Here is an 18,296-nt window from a genome sequence, read left to right as displayed (position 1 = left end):
CCTTCTGCTTCATCCAGACACAGAATGCCTCGCCGTGAAGTTGTAGCTATCCCTGTGTGCTAGAGGGCTTTAGCTCTGTTGCTTCTTTGGAAACCAGCTGCAAGCCTCCCTCCTGGCTGAACCCTGGGCAGAAATGCCTCTTTGGCTGGCATCCAGCTGGCAAAGCTCCCTAACCCAGGGCTTCACCTCTTGCCGCTTGAGGAGATGAGAAACAAGGCAGGGAGGTGTGTGCTGGGATGCTGAGATCCAGCACAGCCATGGGGAGGAATCAGGGGATGGACCAAGGAGTGACAGTGGGTGATTTGGGATCGCATCAGCATCCCTGCAGGGCTGGGTGGTACGGTCCAACTGGCAGGGCTCAAAGAGGGGGAGAGGGGCAAAGTGAGGCAAGGTAGATTTGAGTTTGAACACACGCACTGATGCACATCACTCCCTTTGCCCTGCTCAAGCAACCCCCCCGGGTGCACACACAAACCTCCTTGCAGACGCACACACGGGCGAGTGGGTTTTGTTCCTTTATTACACATCGCCCAGCAAAGCAGCAGCCAGCCCTGAGAGGCTGCAGAGAGCTGCGAGTGGAGAGACCTTCAGAGAGGCTGCCCAAAGTGCAACAGTATTCACATTTGGCAATTATTCCTTTGGACCTACAGAGGCTGAGCCCAGATGATCCTAACCCATCCCCCTGCAGCCTGCAGAGAGGGGAGGGCACATTTTGGACAGCCCTCCGAGGAGTTTGAGGGATGTGTAAGCATTTGACGCCCTATAGTAACAAGCCTCCCCCGCCCACCTCCCCCCAACAAGCATCTCAGCCCCTACCCACCCCATCCCCCCCACTGAGGCACCCCAGGGCAGCAGTGATGCTTCGAACTAGAAACCCTGACACAAGGTGAGGGTGTGGCTTTAGCTAACCTTCCCCAGCACCGACAGTCGAAATGCTAAGCTGCTTACAGGAGCTAATGGCAATATATCCATGCTGTGAGGCTGCATCTTCCCTCCAGCTGCCTTCCTCTCTGCTGCCCACCTTTCTCCATGTCCTTAACCCAACACTTGAGCTCCTCGGATGCTCAAGCACAGTGTCTGCAGCATGGTCCCACTTGGCTGCGGGACATAGAGCATGAGAGCTGAGTTCGGTATCCATCACAGATGGATCCTGGGCAGATGGGATCCTGGCACAGATGGGATCCTGGCACAGTTCGGTGTCCCACCCCTCCCACCCAAAAAACGTGCTGTGCCAATGTCCAAGTCCACACGTCCGGGAGGGTTGGGATCTACTGTAGGATTTGGAGAGAGGAAAGGAGTCTGGTGGTCAACAGCTGCTACAAGGAGGAGCCAAACAGGATCAATGTAGAGGAAGGAAGGGAAAAAACCCAAGAACAAACTCAAAAAGGAGACAAAAGGGGGACACTGGGATTCAGGGGATGGATGTCTACCTTCTAAAGGCAACAGGAGAGGAAAGGGAGAGTTGGCGTTCGGTGGTTGGACAGGTGTTTATTTTTGGTGTCACTCACGATAGAAAACATATTCGGTGTAAGAGGTCCAGATCCTGTCGTCTGTCTGGTCATGGGCGAAGGCACAGGTGCCTGTGGAGTTGCAAGCCACCATGTGGAAGCCAGCGTCAGCCAGTTTGTCAAAGGCTTGCTCCAGGAAGGTGAATTTGAGGTAGTACCGGGAGGTGTACCTCTCCGGAGGCCTGTCTGGGTCCCTGCTCTCATTCAAGGTATCCCCAAAAACCTCCTTGGCCAGCGACGTCTTGCCGCAGACCATGATCCGCGCCACCCGGCGGAACTTGGCATCCGTCTGGCTGTCCCTGCCCAGCGTGTAGGAGCCGCGGTAGCCGATGGTGATGAACCCAGCCCTGCGGATGTCAGGGCCGGCTGCGCCTGCTGTGCCCGTGCCCCCGGCACCGCCAGCCCCGGCACTGGGGAGCGCGGCGCTGGCAGCGGTCAGGCTGCGGGCGGTGTCAGCGCTGGGGGACGGCTCCTCGGGGTCACTTTGGCACGGGTCGTCCCCTAGTGAATTCTGCTTGCTGAGCTTGGGGGCCAGCATCTTCACCAGCTCCGGCAGCATGAAGTACTCAGCCTCTCGCTGCAGCCGGCTGCGCTCCGGGAAGTGCTCGGGCAGCACCAGCTGCTGGTCCCTCATGTAATCCAGGATGTAGCGGAAGAGGAAGCCATCCCGATCCACGAAGAAGCGGCCCTTGCTGTCACGAGCCAAGGAGCGGACGTTCTTCTGCGTGAACATCTCCCAGAGCAGCGAGCCCGGCACGCTGATCAGGGTGGGGTGCCGGGTGATGTAGACTTGTCCGCCTACGTTGAGCTCAATGATTTCAGGGAAAGGCAAATCCTCGCTGGGTTTGGCACAGCCCGCGCTGTCCGCCAGGGCCATTGTGAGCTACTGCTGCTTCCCACCTGCAACAGAAAGCAGCACCGCGCCCGGGTTAAGCTTGTCAGCCAACGTTGTCCTGCCAACCCCATACCCAACCACACTCCCATTCCACCTGTGAGCAATATGAGATCAGACCCTGTCCCTGTGGCAGCCTGGAAGTCAGCTCTCTTCCCTAATCCTTATCTTGGATTAGCATGCCAAGGGAGCAGGAGGGGAGTTAATGAACCACAGGGCTGTCAGAAATGCAAGTGTACAGGACAGAGTGGCTGAGCTGTTGGCACTCCTACTCCATGCTCGCTCCTGGAAAGTACTCAATAGAGGCTCAGGCCAAGATGAGGACTGCTGGGATCTCCCCAGCTGTGAAGCATTGCACTGCAGACTCAGCCGTGGGTCAGATACCCCATATTCATGCATTTTCCACAGCCAAGCTGTTTATTTGACATTGCTGGATACCTCAGATTAGCATTCACATAAACCTGGCTCAAGAGATGGGCTCCCAGTCCAGCCCACGCTCTGTGCAGGGGTTTGGGACTGAAGGGACAAGGGGCTTCTCTGCAGCAACCCTGGTAGTGCTGCCCGATGCTCTGCCCGATGTGATGCCAGCACAGCTCTCAGGTCGCTGAGCCCCCCGCGGGGCCGCGTCCCGCATCCACAGGACATCAGCAAGCACTGCCACATCCCCGCGTCCTGCCGTACGGCTCTGTGAGAGCGGCACCAAAGGGTCCTCAATTCGAATTACACAGAAATCGGAGGGCAAAGGCAAAAGAGCCGAGGCTGAGTTTTGCATCCGCGTCTCCTTCCAGTTCATAGCAGAGGGACTTTGGCGAGAATGAGCTCTGAGCTCGGGCAGGGATGTAACGGGGGTCCCCTCGGCTCCCACCTCCCGGGTCTGCTCCTCGGTGGCTTTGAGTCCGAGACCATTTTGGGGGGAGGATATGCACAGGGCAGTGGGGAGGACACACAAAGCAACCCCCCGTGCTCAGCGGCTGCGGAGCCGGAGCCGCTCCCGGGGCTGCTGGCGCTTCGGGGCCGCTCCCGTTCCCGGATCCCCGCCGCCCCCGTTACCTCCGCTCCGCCTGGCGCTGGGCAGGGCGGGCCCAGCAGTGCCGCTCCGTGCCGCTCCGTGCCGCGCTGTCCCTCCGTGCCGCTCTGCCCGCCCGGCCCTGGCCCCGCCGTTTTATAGCCGGGAAAGCTGCGAGCGCCTTCCCCCGGCGGCCCCGGGCCCGCCTCACCCCCGCCTTCTCTCCCCGCCTTCTCCCTTTGCTCTTCACCCCCTCTGCACCGGGGAGCTCCGGGCCGGGAGATACCGTAGGGGTGTGGGAGGATCTTCCTCCAAATTAGGGATTGGTCCTCGATGCCCTCATCCTGCAGGGAAATCCTTGTGGCACCTACACTGCAATGGCACCACGCACCAAGTGGATACGCATCCCCAGGCAAATGATGGCCAGGCTGCCCCTCGTCCTGCAGACTGGCCTCAGCCACCCTCCCGTATCCCTACATCTGTACCCCCTTTCCCCTCTATTCCCATCACCGTGGGGTTCAAAGTCTCCCTGGATGCACAGGGACGGCAGATCCCTGCAGCCACAGCCCCATGCACTGCTTTGTCCTCACCCATGTTAGCACCCATGTCAGGCCTGACGGGGACACCGTGAGGCAAAATGCAGCTGCAGAGTCCTGACCTGAGATTTTCTGCGATTTCATTTATGTGACATCTGTCAAATTTTGTAAGGGCAGAAAGTGTAATTTTTTCTTCACCTGATGTTCAGACCTTGCACAGAAAAAGTGCCCCAAACGAAACAAACAGACGAACAAACAACAGTAACAACAACAAATCTGGGAAGAGAAATAGGGACTTTCAAAACATTGTAATACTTGTTAAACCTCTATTTCTATTTCACCTGCAAACGATAGAACTAAAAAGAACTCAAAAGAAAAAGATGTTGAGGTCGGAGAGTTGAATTCCCCTCCATCGGTTTGTTGTGCAGCTTGATAAAAGGTGGCTATTGAACTGTCTGGGTGTGTGGATGGATGGATGGAGGGAGAGAGGGAGAGATGGGTGGGTGGATGGAGGGAAGAGTGTATACATGGATAGATGGGTGGATAGATGATGGATATTGCTTTGCTTACAAGGTATCTGAAGCACTCTCTTTGAAAATGCTCTGTGGGCAAGTTTCCCATCTCCATGAAGGTGGGGAAGCACTGTAGGCCATATGGAGAGGAAAAGGTGGAGGGGGAAGCTCTGGGGAGTGTATTAGCTTTTGGATCTGGAGGTACTTAAGTTTCTCCTCCATCCTGCCCACTACTTTCCCCGCTTTGCCAGGAAGTGGTCTTTTTTGAGACTTTTTGGTGTTCCATCAAACTTAGCTGAAGTTGCCATAAAAACAAAAAACCCAAAACCCATTGGGGAGGGCAGAGGCAGAGGAAACTACCTCACATAGCACACACATGTGAATGCATGCCCTGCAATCATATTAATCTTGTTTCCTTAGGGAAAGAGCCTAAAAATAACCTGAATTTGATAATGCAGTTGGAAGGCTGTCCTTGGGGAATGACTGGGAGGCTCCTCACTGAAAATCCTCTGCCTGCAATCCTTGGCAAGTTGGCATTGCTGTTGTTTAGGTCCTGAGAAGAAATGGAAAAACTCAGCTTTGCCCTAGATGCTCAGTTCATGGCTCCAGGCATGCAGCAAACTAGTGAAGGTGTGTTTTTACCTGTTGTTTGTGCCAATACATCCTGGAAGATTAAGTTCAGAAGGCTGAATATTAGATGGCTCTTTCCTCTCCAGTTGGTGTTCAGATGGATTAGGCTCATTTTGCAACAGGGAAGCACTACTGCCTTCAAAAGGCCATCCAAGTGCAAACACACCATGTCCCTATAGCGCCTTACCAAAACTCAAGTTGGTGCATATATTTTCATGAGCTGACATGGGAAGCATCCAGGCCACTGATGATGTTTCTCGAGCAGTGTGAAGCATGAGCTCCGGAGGAATGGAAGGTGGTTGGGACCGTAGAAATAATGAGTGCAGAACAAACCACCAAGAGCTTTCATAAACCAGCCTTTACAAGTTCTTACAGAATGAATAAAACAGAATTCGGGTCCCTCTCTGACTTCCTGAAGACTTTTATCAACTGCGGCAGCAGAACATGATTCATCCATGTCCCAAGAGAAGGAAGGAATGGGCTTAATTTGTAACTGTTTGCATCCACAGTGTTATTTACTGAAAATGTGGTTTGATGATTGCAAATAAGGCACTGGCATAGCTTTCTGGCTGCTATTTTCAGCTCTTCATGTTCTCTGAGCTTGGACATAATTTGTTTTGCCTTGCAGGGCCATGACCTCCTCATTTGCAGACTGGGGGGCCTTGCTATCTGCGGTTACCATGAGCATTGCTAAACCCCATTGTGCTACCCCGCAGCCCTTTGGAAAGTCTTTAAGGGTATATTCTAAGGACTGAAAGGACTGAAAACAAGGCGAGTGTTTTCCCATTTTCTGTTATTTTTCTCAGCTCAGAAGGCAAAAAGTAAAAAAATAAATAAATCAGGTACAAGCCCTGGTCTTGTGCTACATCAAGTTGAGGGATGCTGTCAGAGAACTGATGGTGCTACATCTGCTCAATCAGTTTCTTATCTAGAGACAACGGGGAGAAAACACTATTTGAGTGATTGATATTTGTTGGAGGAAAAGTCCCATATTCCATGTATGTCAGAAATGCCTGGCTGATTGCACACAGGTTCAAATTCCATCCTGCCGCTCTTGGAATTCATAAATGAAGGCTGAGCACAGAGATCTTCTCTCTTCTTCATCCCCACAGTATTTCTCTCAGCTTTCCTCTTGCTGATCCCACTCTTCAGGCTGATAGAATCCCACTGCGGGATTTCCAAGTGTCAGTGTGAATAGTGGAGGATCATGGGCAGACAGGAGGAGGATGCTTGCCCATCCTTAGCTGCCCACAAATCAGCATAAACCCACCGGCATCTCAGGGACAGAGCCCTGGCTCTCCTTCCCCTCTCCTCCAGGAGCCGTGCAGGTCTACAGGGAGGCACAGACCCGTACACACATGAAGTTAACTGGAAGTGACCACCCCTGGAAGAAGAAGCCCGGAACTTCATCTATTGCCAGCTTCTATAAAAAGTGGTTAATCTGCTTCTGCTCGGCCAGGAGCTCAGGTGGCTTTGCAGCTCTGGGGACAGAGGGCAGGCAGCCACATACATCTGACCCCAGCTGTCATGGTTCCATTTGCCATGGCTACTAGACTTCAGTCTGGCATTTCAATAATTTACTTACACATCTTATCTTTCCCATTTTTAGCAGCATCTGCCAACTTGTGCTACAGTTTTGCCCTTTCCATGACAGATCGGTTTGGACAAGGAAGGCGAAAGGCTGAGCTTAATGGTGCACTTTAATTGGCTTTTCATTATGAAGGCTCAAATGTCTTTGCGACAAAGCACAGTTAGAAATCAGAAGCAGATGGGGATCAGGCTGCAAACTCCTCCCGAGATGTGGGAGTTGCTGAAGATGTAAGTTTTTGTTTGGTGTCATCATTGCAGGAGGGGCTAAGATCATCGCCGGTGCTGATGAAATCAACATCATCATCATCAGTGACTCCAGAGGTGATGGAAATACAAAATTGCAGCTGTGTTCCCATCCTGGTGTGGTATTTGTTAGCAGTGGAAGAACATGCATAGCACTGATCTCATTTCTCCATCTGGAGTGAGGAGCTGGATGGCCACTTGGGAAGTGCTCAGCCCTAAAGCAGAGATGTCTCATGCTGCCTTTTAGAATCATAGAATCATTAAGGTTGGAAAAGACCTCTAAGATGACATAGTCCATCTACCACCAATACTGTCCACGAAACTATGTCCCTAAATACCACATCTCTACAGTTCTTGAACACCTCCAGGAACAGTGTTTCCACCACCTCCTTGGGCACCCTGTGCCAGTGTCCAACCACTCTTTCAGAGAAGTTTTTCCTAACATCCAACCTTTTCTTCATGACCTCCTTCAGACTGGCAAATAAAAACCAGGATATAGGACTGCCACTGTCAGAGCAAAACCCTAGGGAAGAATGCTGGAACATGGGAACTAGGAAGGTTGGGAATATTTCACTATACTTTTGCTGCTCAGAGATTGTTGCGGAGGGAGGGAAGGTGAGGAATGGCCTGATCAGAGTAGAAACATCTTCTGGAAAGCTGCAGAGCACCTCTGAACATGGGGTCACTCTCATATAGGCACTTGGGTACTCTTTGCAAAGCAAACATCCTGGCACAGCGTTTCTAGGAAGCAGATCATTTACACAGTGAGCTGGAAACAACCTGAGGATATAAATCTTTCCCCACACACTCAGATTTTCACTCACAAGGGATATATTTAGGTGTAATGTGGTAAGACCCGAGCTTGCATAGTGCAAAAGAAAGATGGATAAGATGAGAAGGACCTAAAGTCTCAACCAAGGTAGATGGCAGGCGGGTTCGGGAGGAACCTATGTGAGTCCTGCTGCAGACAGTCTGTTCCTTGGGCTCTGCCAACGCAGTGCCCTGGGGTGCAGATGCCATCTGGCTCTGCACATGCCTGTTCTCAAGCCAGGCTTTCTGCAAACCTTGCTGGCAGATTGCTTGCTGCATCTCAGCTTGGGGCTGGGACTGCGTGAAGGTGGGGGGGTATGGGGAAAACAAGGCATACCAGCCTGACTAGCTTCTATATTAATTCTAAAGATGAGAAAAAGAAAAAAATCCTATGGACACCTCACAAATCACCAGGTAGCAAGAGGAACACATGGTCTTGCAAAGGAACATCTGTGATTGCAGAGTTTCTACCCATGGTCAAATTTGTGATGGGTGTGAAGATGAACTTCAGCTGTTCTTCCTCTTCTGATCTGTGGTTTGACTGTTTCATTTTGACTGTTTCAAGCCCAGATTGGATGGAGCCCTGGGCAGACTGATCTGGTGTGTGGCAACCAGCCCATGGCAGGGCGTTCGAACTAGACGATCTTTAAGGCACCTTCCAACCCAAGCCATTCTATGATTCTATGATTTTTGTGTTGTGTCCACGGGTTTTTCCCACTGAAAGAACAGATCTGCAGGTGTTTGATTATGAAGAAGGGGTAGATCAGCCTTGCCATCAATATTTCCCTTCCCTGAGCACCCAGCCAACATGCAGTGTTTACAGTCCAAGGTTTATTAGACGGCAGTCTGGTTATTGTTTTGATTTTTTTTTTTCCTTTATTTCCTTCTTTATTCCATTTATTTATTTTTATTTTCCCAATACCATACATCCTAAGCCATAAGTAAACATCAATCCTCCCAACCTTTTCTATGCTTCAAGCCCTGGACAATGCTTCCTCCTATAGGCTGTTGTGTTAATTTTCAGTATCAAAGATTCAGTTTTGCTGGCATAGCACAAATTACTATGGTCATAGCCTGTATGACATCCTCTAGGTCGAAGAAAAGGACAAATTTTGTGCAACTTTGAAAACACAGTCTATCACAGCACAGTAGTGGGGTGATTAGGAAGAAATAAATAATGATGAATAGAGCTTGGCTAAATAGTCACTAAAGTGGTCTCAGAAGTGGTTGAGCCCTGCTCTGTACTTCTCAGGCTTTGGACTCAGGCTTAGGAGTGATGATAAGTCCTGGGAAGGGATTCTTATCACATAGCACCCTGCTAGACCTTCAGCTCAAGGATTTGGAATCTGGACAGGAGATGGGCAATGGAAACATTTCATTCACTCACCTCACCCAAGCCCCATCTCTGCTTTAATTCACTCATTTCCCATCCAACCATCACCTTACTGCCATTAGCAAAATGCCACTTGTTTTCCAAGTGCATTGAACCCATAGCTAAATAAACCACAAAGTGATCTGCTGGAAATATGAAAGCTTTTGTTCCCTGACATCTCCTGACTACTTGCCATTGTGTTTCCATAGAGAGCATGTTGACAATAATGCCAAGCTACTCCTAGAGAAGGTGACTCAGACTTTGCCCTCACCTCACCTGCAATGCTCATTTGTCAGCCCTGCCATGCTTCTCACTTAAATTATTATCAGAAACGATTCCATGGCAATGCTAGGCAACCTGCATGCTAGGACTGCTGGAAAAAGCCTCTACAAATCATGATGATATTGAACACTTTCCATCAAAAATATCAAAACATGGGTCAGTGACCTCCTTTGCCCTTGCAGAGAGTAAAACTGCGCCTACAGACCAAGAAAATTCCCAAAGATCATAGAGTCATAAAATCATTAAGGCTGGAAAACCTTAAGGTCACCCAGTCCAACCACCAACCCATGCCTTGACCGCTCTAGACCACGTCACTTAAAGCCACATTTACCCTTTTCTTGAACGCCTCCAGGGACAGTGACTCCACCACAGCCCTGGGCAGCCCATCCTGATACCTCACCAAGTCCTCATGGGCACTCTGAGGATGGATGAGGGGACTCAGGAGATGAACACCCCAACTTCCACCATCTTTCCTCCATCTGTAACAGGCTCCACAGCTCTGGACAGAAACAACTTTTTGTCTTTTTCTTATTCTTTCTCTTCTTCCCAGCATCAAAAACGCCTCTGAAGCAGAAATGAGTTCACACTGATGATATGTAAAGGAGGTGGGGGGGATCATGCTTGATTGCCTCCCCCTCCAGAGGAATGCATCAGGACCAGGGCCAAAAGCACAACAGCTGTTAAAGTCACAAAACTGTAGCCACGGAAGCATGAAAAAGTGCTGAATGGGCATAAAATCAAATGCAGGAATTTAAAGAAGTTTACCGTAATTACCCTGTAGCACATCTGGCTGCAGCATATGGCTCTCCCCTCCATCACCATTCTGCTAGTGGCCTAACTTCTGATGTAGCCATCATCTGTGAACCTATCTCCTCTCCCTCAAAGTGATTTTACCTCCTTTGTAATAATTAATCTCTGCTATGGAGTAACTGTAACCTGAATTGACAGGCAAGGTCACTGTCCTCATTCTACACACCAGGGCCCAATCACAGATGTGAGCGATTTCCCCAAGGTCACACCAGGAGAGGCACTGAGTGGGAAGGAAATGTCTTGCAGAGAGTGATGGAGAATTGAGAAGTGCTGCAGTTTGGCACTGAGCAGAAGCCAAGGCGTGTTGGAGGCTTTCCATGAACAAAATACGAGATCTCCCCAGCCTGAATGTTTCAGTCCTTGATGTGAGTCAGGCTAGTAGGGACCCAGACCTGGTTCTTCTGCAGGTGTGTGAGTCTTCTGCTATTGGACCAGCTATGTAAGGGTGGGAGATGCTGCTTTGGAGCAGTTATTCCATTTTGAGCAAAAGACAGCTTCACCAGGGAGATGTCCCTCAAAACCACTCTTCTGAGAATAAGAGATTCGATGTCCATGACTCAGTATTTCCATTTTCTTGGAGAAGTCCCAGACACTGCTCTCAGTGGCACAAGCAGAAAATGGACCACCTGAGCCCCAAGCTTCCCCTCCTCCCCTCCTCCTTTACCCTTCATTACCTCTCCTCTCATAAAGCTCATCCCTTGCTGCCAATAAAACCTTGGCAATGCCAATGGCAGCAACTGGATTTAGAAACCAAGGACAGAGGAGCCGTCCTGCTACAGAGTGACAGTTTATTGCCCTCTGGCACTGCACGGACCTACTGTCAGCAAGTGGCAAACCAGCTTTTGTCAAAGCTTGATGCTTGGTATCATATGCTGAAGGAAAACGTTCTGGATGAAACACTGACTAATTTTTGTAAATGGTAAATGATGAAACTCGCTTCCCCCTTAAGGAATGTTAAGGTAGGTGCTATATTGAATTGCAGCCCCTGGGCAGAGAGAGGGGTTGCTTTGCTGGGAAATATGTCTGCTCTGTGGTTCTGATGCCTTCCATCATGCTGAGAGGGTCCAGAAGGCACACGGAATATTGACCTGCATGAGTTTGTAATTGCAGGAAAGCACTCAAAGCTGTCATGGACCCTAAAAGCCCAGCAGTGTGGTGGAGCAAATGCTGGCCATGTAGCCTCTTGGCACAGCATTGGCCCTATCACTGGTCTAAAAGCTCTGGAGAAGCCTGGGTGTGTGGTGCCCACCATGACCAGCAATCCAGAACAAGGATTGCATTGTTTGCATTGCCTCTCTGTGTGTATTGGGTTCCACTGGTATTGCATTAGAACCTAGAATCAATATCCCAAGTTGGAAGGAATCCATAAGGATCACTGAGTCCAACACCTGGCTGATGTTTCCTGCTGCTGCTTTTTGGATGAGGTGACATACTTGCATCTCCCACGGTAGAAGCTGTTTGGAGGAAAACTGGGCTTTAAATCCTGCTGGTTGGTAATAGCACTTTGAAAGGGCATTCCTGCCACAGGATCAGTATGGACATTTTACTCTCAGTTGCTGAATGTTTTGATTATGGAAATTTAGTGCTGATGCAAAGATATTTTGTCTTCAGGAAAAAATGAGAAGTGCTATGAATCGAGAGGAAAGTAATCCCCCGCATCTCCTCCTGGGGACTTCCTTTTATGTCTTGCAGGAGATGTTAAGGACTTGGGAGCCTGTCCTCTAAGGTGGCTGCAGATGGGTTAATCCCTCTGTGTTTGGTACTGTTGCAGGTCACTGAGGTGGAGAGAAAAGCTCTCCTGTGAGCTGCACTTCCAGCTCCCATTCTGCAGGATGCAGAGTTCAATGCTCAGCTGCCTTGCAATCTCCATCCCATCTTGCTTTATTGTTCGTGTCTCCTTGAGGGGAAAAAGAAAAAAAAAAAAGTTGGTCCATAAACTTAAGATATTTGTCCTGCTGCCAGTAGCAATCCATGACAGCGATGCAGTTCTCACCGTGCTGCAAATAAATCAAGAAGCTCAGAGGCCCAGGAACTTTCCCAGCAGAGCTGGGCAGCACCCTCTAGTGGGATCTCGGCCACGACCGGCTTTCTGCAAGTATCTCCTAAAGGTATAGAGAGGATGGGAATATGTAGCCATTCCTCCTTGATGCTCAAGGGCATGCTGAAATCCCCAGGACTGCTGGCATGGAAATGGAAGGTCCTTTTGGTTTAGCAGTGGTGATGCTTGCGGACATCTCAGTGTCCCCAAAGACCATGATACATGCATAGGATTTGTTCACCATTTCCCAAAGTGGAATCTGAACCTTCCTGCTGATGGCAGGCAGTGGTTAAACCCAACTCCTGCTGCTCTGCAGTGAATGCTCAGTAAGCTGCAGCCATTGTTTAACTGAATCCTATTTCCTTTCTCTTGGTGAGGTGAAGGGAAGGTTTTGCAGCTCTTGGAACAACTTCACACCTCAAGTTAGATGCAGCTGGAGCTGGAGCAGAGCACCCCGGGATGGCAGGAGAGGATGTGGGGAAGGCACTGGTACCCCAAGGAGAGCAGAGCTGCTTAGCAGGAAGAAGCAAAGCAGAAGCTGTGCCAAAGCCCATGAATCAAGCAGGAAGCCTGGAGGAATTGAAAATGATCCCGTGAGAATTTGCCATTAAATGATATGGGGCAGAATACCTCCCTACTCCTCTCCATAACAGATCACTTCTTCTTTGACCCAATTTATTTTCTCTATTGGCAACAAATGCTAGGTGCTGTCTTGATGCACAGCTCTGATTTACTACATTAGAGTGCTATGCATGTCGATGTGATCTCCCACATCAGATGCTGCCCATGCCTGTCTGACAGCCACTGATTCCAGCCCTCTCGGGTTATCTTTAGATAAACTCAGATTTATTTTTGTAAACTGTGGAGCCATTTGGTTGACCCAGATCCTAAGGCAGTGACATCCCTAGGGCGATTATATCTGGCCTGAAAAGACATAGCTTTGTGTTTTTTAATGCTTTGCCTCTTGGTTCACACACTGCCCTTTTGTTCCCAAGCTCCTTTCTCAGCATCACTGCCGCATTGACAGAGAAATAACTTCTGGAGATTTTATGGGATACAGAACAGAACAAATGGCCTCTCCTAAAATATTTCCTTTCTTTCATAAATCTTGATTATGCCTCTATATCCTTCCCAGACATACGAAACAGCTCTGAATCCAGCTGAAATTGCTGTTCTTTTTAAATTTTTTCCTTTAACTCCACATTTAGTTCTTCTAGTTCTTTTGGTGTGAAGAGCACAGAGCAAAGCTGTCCCACGCACATGGCATGTTTGCAAGTCCAGGTTCAACTTGATGCTACCCTGACTGTGGGTCTCTCTGATGCCCAGGTCTGAATCCAGCGATTGGTGAGATGAGCAGAAAGATGCAGAGAAACACCGAGTGCATAAATCTGAGAGCATCAGATGGAGCCAATGGGAGACCCTGCACTGTCCTCAGTTTGGGCCCTTGGAGTAACACTACATCTAACGGCTTTCTGTAGTGTGGAGCCTAGGATAGGTCATTCCTCAGCCTTTCTATTTGTTTTTACCCATCTCAGTGGAGAGAGATCACTCTCAGATCCCAGACACATCTTAGCGCCCGCTGGGCACAACGGTGAATGAAGAAGGGAGAAGGAAGAAACTAGCCCTCGTGTTGGCCAAGCTCCAGTATGATGCCTAGATTTATCCTCGTATTCAGGGAGGCAGATAGAGAGCAAAAGACAAACGGGCACCTTGATTTACTAGTGAGATTAAGAGCACGTTGGCAGAGCAAGAACATCTTTATAAAAAATGAAAGAAGAGCAGGCGGGTGGAAAGAGCAGTGAAGATGAAGCTCCACGAGTTATCTGGGGCATGTAAGAAAACCATCAGCCCAGCAAAAATGTGAGAGGAGAGCACAGGAGGTGGAAACAGTGGGAAAAAACAAGGCATTATGTTTTATTAATTATACCATTTTACATTTATGCAGCGTCTCTTTACAAAGAAGATGGATAGTGACACACGTGGCTGTCTGTACAATCTGACCACTAAATTCACCCTAAATCTGGCAAAGAGTAGGGGCAAGAAGGCAGATGACAAACTCAGGCCATGGAGAATGGCTTGTGCTAGTTCTTGTCCATACATCCTAAAGACACCCTCAGGTTCTCACCATACCCTGTAGCTGCAACCCCGTGGCACAAGGCAATGAGAAAAGCTTGTCTAAATTCACCTGGGAGGTCCACAGTGTGTTAAGATTCAAAATTCACCCTCCCATGTAGCAGGGCTGATCACATAGATGATGAGATACTGATGAAAGTGCATCTTCATTCTCTTGCAAGGGACTTTAGCTCATTTGTTCCTCCCATCTTCTCCCTCTCACTTCCAAACATTTAGAGAAGAAGGGCTGCTTAAAGTTTGCAAAGTAGAACATCACAAAGCAAAGAAAGCCCAGTTCTGCAGCTGGCTCTGCAAAGCAGCAATCTGTCCCTTAATGTCACAGAGAAAGAAGAGAAACTTCTACCTGTGGCTGCAGAAGATATGGAAGAAATGAAGGGTGTGAATCTCCTCAAATGCTTCAGATTTGGTCCTGGGTAGAGGAAAGCGAAAAGAAGTCATCAAGTAAATTGTCTCTTCTGCTTTCAGCTCTCATCTGAATCATAACTCAGCTCTTGTCCTTCCTCATACCATCAAGGACCATGTTGTAGCACACTGTGCTTCCAAGTGGGAAGGAGGACAGCAAGCCAAAACAGATGGGATTTGAGTCTGAGGTGTGAAACGGTGAAATTCTCACTATTCCGTTTGGATTCCCAAACTTCTGAGCAAGATTGGTGCAGGAGAGAGGGCAAAGCACATGAGAGAAGGAATGAAGGGCTTGGGAAAGCCAAAGCAGAAGAGCTGATGGGGACTTAATGGTGTTATAAAGCACTGCCACTAGTGCACCTGTGCGTTATGACACTGGTTTGGTTTTCTTCTGAGGATCACCCAATGGACCAGAGCAAGTCTTTTTGCGAAGTCTTAGAATCATAGAATCACAGAATGGCTTAGCTTGGAAGGCACCATAAAGATGATCGAGGTCCATGGCCAAACCACTGCTCAGGCTGCCCAGGATCCTAGCTGTCATCTCTGCACGGACAATGGCAACAGCTGCCCATTAAACACCAAAGCTGTGCTGTGGGAATGGAGGTTGTCTAAGCACCAAAAATAAGATTTGACATCAAATGATGACTACAGATTCCCGCAGAAGAAAATTAAACAGCTTAAATTCTCTGCTGTGCTCTGCAGCAGAAATGGATTTCTATTCCCTCTTTTCAGAAGAGAGAGAAAAGGAAACTTCTGCAGATTGCTTATCTGGTCTGGCAATCAGACACTCCAAATTGTGTACACTTTTGAACCCTTGATCATGAATGTTGAAATAATCAAATTATTGCTGCATTTGGAATTTGCTGGAAAACTGAATGCAAGGCACACTGTATTTCCCTTTTCCTTACTAGCTCACTTGGACATGCAATGTCCTAATTTTTCCTTGCGTGAAAGCTGTTTAAATACACCCTGCATTTTTAGAAGTAATTCATTAGGATTAAGAGTCTGCAGCAATTGAGATTAATTGGCCATTTGCATCACTCTTACAGCTGCTTCATCCTGCTCGCAGATGCAAGCAGGGAAGTGCATGCCAGCAAGGCTTGTTGCTTTTGAGGTTTGTTTGCTTTTGCTTCCCCAGCCTTCAGAAAGCTTGCTGTATTCTCTGCTTAAAATACAGACTTTGATTCCTCAGTGTCTACATCAGCTATGACACTCCAGGGAAATAATCCAGGGGACTGCTCTGTCTGGGTGCTGGTGCCAGAGACTGCAGTGCTACAGAGCAGCTTTCTGCCTGGGCACAGCAGCAAGCTATGCTAATTCCTTCTTTCCTGCATTATTCCTGGAATTTTACTTTAGCTCCTTAAAACCCTCCCTATTCCTGGTGGAACTGGGCTTGTATGCCTGTCTGCAATTGGGTGAGATATTCTCCATTGTTGCATTCACGCATGGAAAGCTTCTTCCCCCCTCCCCTCTCCCCCCGAGTCTTTGCTGCCTCTGCAATATTCATGAATAATAAGAGCTGTACACAGCTGGCTGGAGGAGAGACAATCCACCCTGTGAGCAGCAAGAAGCTAAGAAGTTTTGTCATGGATTTTTTTTTTTAATTTTATGGAAATACTATTTGTAGTGATAATGCAAAATCATGAATGGAAGTCCTGGCATAGCATCTTTACTGTCTCTCAGTAAATGATGCTGTGGAAATGCAGTCCTGCTGAGCGATGTGATCTTATTTTTCTCTTTTCTCTCTTTGCTTCATCTATTTTACCCTCCAAAGTGCACATAACGTCCTCGGAGCTCACAAATTAAGTAAGCTGTTTTAGCAAGGCACAAAACACAGCAGGAGTGTCACTATGGCCTTACTTGGTTGTGTTTGGCACGCAGATATTCAGACACCTCAGAGTCTTACACAACCTCAGTTACCTCAGCAGTGTCCAGTCCTGATGCCACCATTACATGCAGGAAAAGGAGAAATGATTATAGGTCACCGTGGGCTGTGACTCACAGCATCCCTGTCCCCATCAGCTCCTGGTAAATGAATAGTTCAATTAAGTCACTGCTTATTCCCAGTGAGTTGCTTTTTTATGCTGAGCTTTCCTGGAGGCAGAGAAGTACAGCATGGGTGTATGTCAGTTACATTGAAACACACAAGCTGGTGCAGTGGTTTGGAACAGAGCCTCTCAGTGAATGATCAGGGTTGCTCAATGGGAGCAGGGTACGTTTAGATCTGCCAAACTTGGGTCTGAAGATAAATGTTAAGACAAAATGCAGGTTATGCAGAAGATGGGTTGGTCTGCCCTCCTCCTAGCTAAGGCCACTCTGCAAACTTCAGATCAAGTCGTTTCCAGGTGTTTCCTGGTATCAGGTGAAGGCCTTCATGTTGCCCATCAAAGGTGCCAATGGTTCAAGCCCAGGTGCATCTAAAACAGATTGACACAGGGAATGATGCAGTTCCTGAGGTCAAGGATGAAGATCATGTGGGCCAGAACTAGTGCGTTCCTTTCTCAGGCTGTGGCCATGGGATACTCCAGGGATTAGGCAAACACCGAGCTCTCTTTTTTTCTAAAATGCTTCCACCAAAAGAACACACCAGGTTTCCTCCCCAGCTGAGCATCACAGAGGATGGATGGAAGAATCAGCCTTTCCAAAGAGACCCTGAAAGTGGTCCTTCAGGTATCATTTGCTGCTCTAGAGCTAGACGCTGGGACTGCTTCTGCACGTCTCTTTCCAGATCCTTATTCCTGGCTCTGGATGCTCTCTGGATTTATTGGTTTTGGCTCCTTGAGCATGGACCTTAGTTTTTTCCAGACTAACATCTGCATCAATGACTTCTCCAAATGCCTACCCTCTCTTGGCTTCAACAGGACCTGACTTAGAATGAGAGGCACTGATTTTAAGTTGACCCAGGGGAGGATCAGGTTGGATGTCAGGAAAAATTTATTCTCAGAAGCAGTGGTGATGCATTGGCAGTGGAGTCACCACCACTGTTGTGTTACAGGAGTTGTTACAGAAAATGTGAGCTATAGCACTGAGTGACATGGGTAGTGGGCATGGTGGTGATGGGTTGATGCCTGCACTAAATGATCCAAGAGGTCTTTTACAACCTTAATGATTCTATGATTCTGTGAGTTACTTCATATTCAAGCACATCCCAAGGATGCAGCACAAGGCTTCCTTTATGCTTAAAGTTAAATCATGAATTTATGTTATGTCTTGACCAATGAAGACACATAATGTGCCACTGGCATTGTGGCTGGTTCCTAAATCTTCTTCACATTTCTGAGACCTTTTGTTGAAGGAGGAAGAATTAGGAGACAAAGAGCTGAGCCACGTTTGTTCCTCATCTGGCACTTCGACTTACCAGAGAAACAAAATGGAAATGGAGGGCCATTTTGTTTTGCTTTGCTTTTAGTCAAAAAGACTTCACCACCAGCTGCTCTGATGCTTTGCTTGCACCTACTTTCTGCAGATCTTGACATTTGCATGAGTGATTTCCTGCCCTGACTTCAAACTACCCGCTCATGGGCTTCACTCA

At 48.5% G+C, this 18,296-nt stretch overlaps 1 protein-coding gene across 1 annotated transcript; it reads right to left on the bottom strand.

Moving 5' to 3' along the window:
• Positions 1–502: 502 nt before the first annotated feature.
• On the bottom strand, positions 503–3,593 carry LOC104912195 (BTB/POZ domain-containing protein KCTD12-like). Its single transcript, XM_085230640.1, has 2 exons — positions 3,451–3,593; positions 503–2,408 (listed from the first exon to the last, which is right to left on the bottom strand). Exon 2 carries the CDS (start codon positions 2,383–2,385, stop codon positions 1,501–1,503), a length of 885 nt encoding a protein of 294 aa, XP_085086766.1. The 5' UTR covers positions 2,386–2,408; positions 3,451–3,593; the 3' UTR covers positions 503–1,500.
• Positions 3,594–18,296: the final 14,703 nt, after the last annotated feature.

Source organism: Meleagris gallopavo, chromosome 9 (assembly GCF_905368555.1).
Source record: "Meleagris gallopavo chromosome 9, MGAL_WU_HG_1.1, whole genome shotgun sequence".
Taxonomy (NCBI): domain Eukaryota; kingdom Metazoa; phylum Chordata; class Aves; order Galliformes; family Phasianidae; genus Meleagris; species Meleagris gallopavo.
The sequence above is the reverse complement of the archived record's forward strand: the minus strand, read 5'-3'. Positions and strand labels throughout refer to the sequence as shown.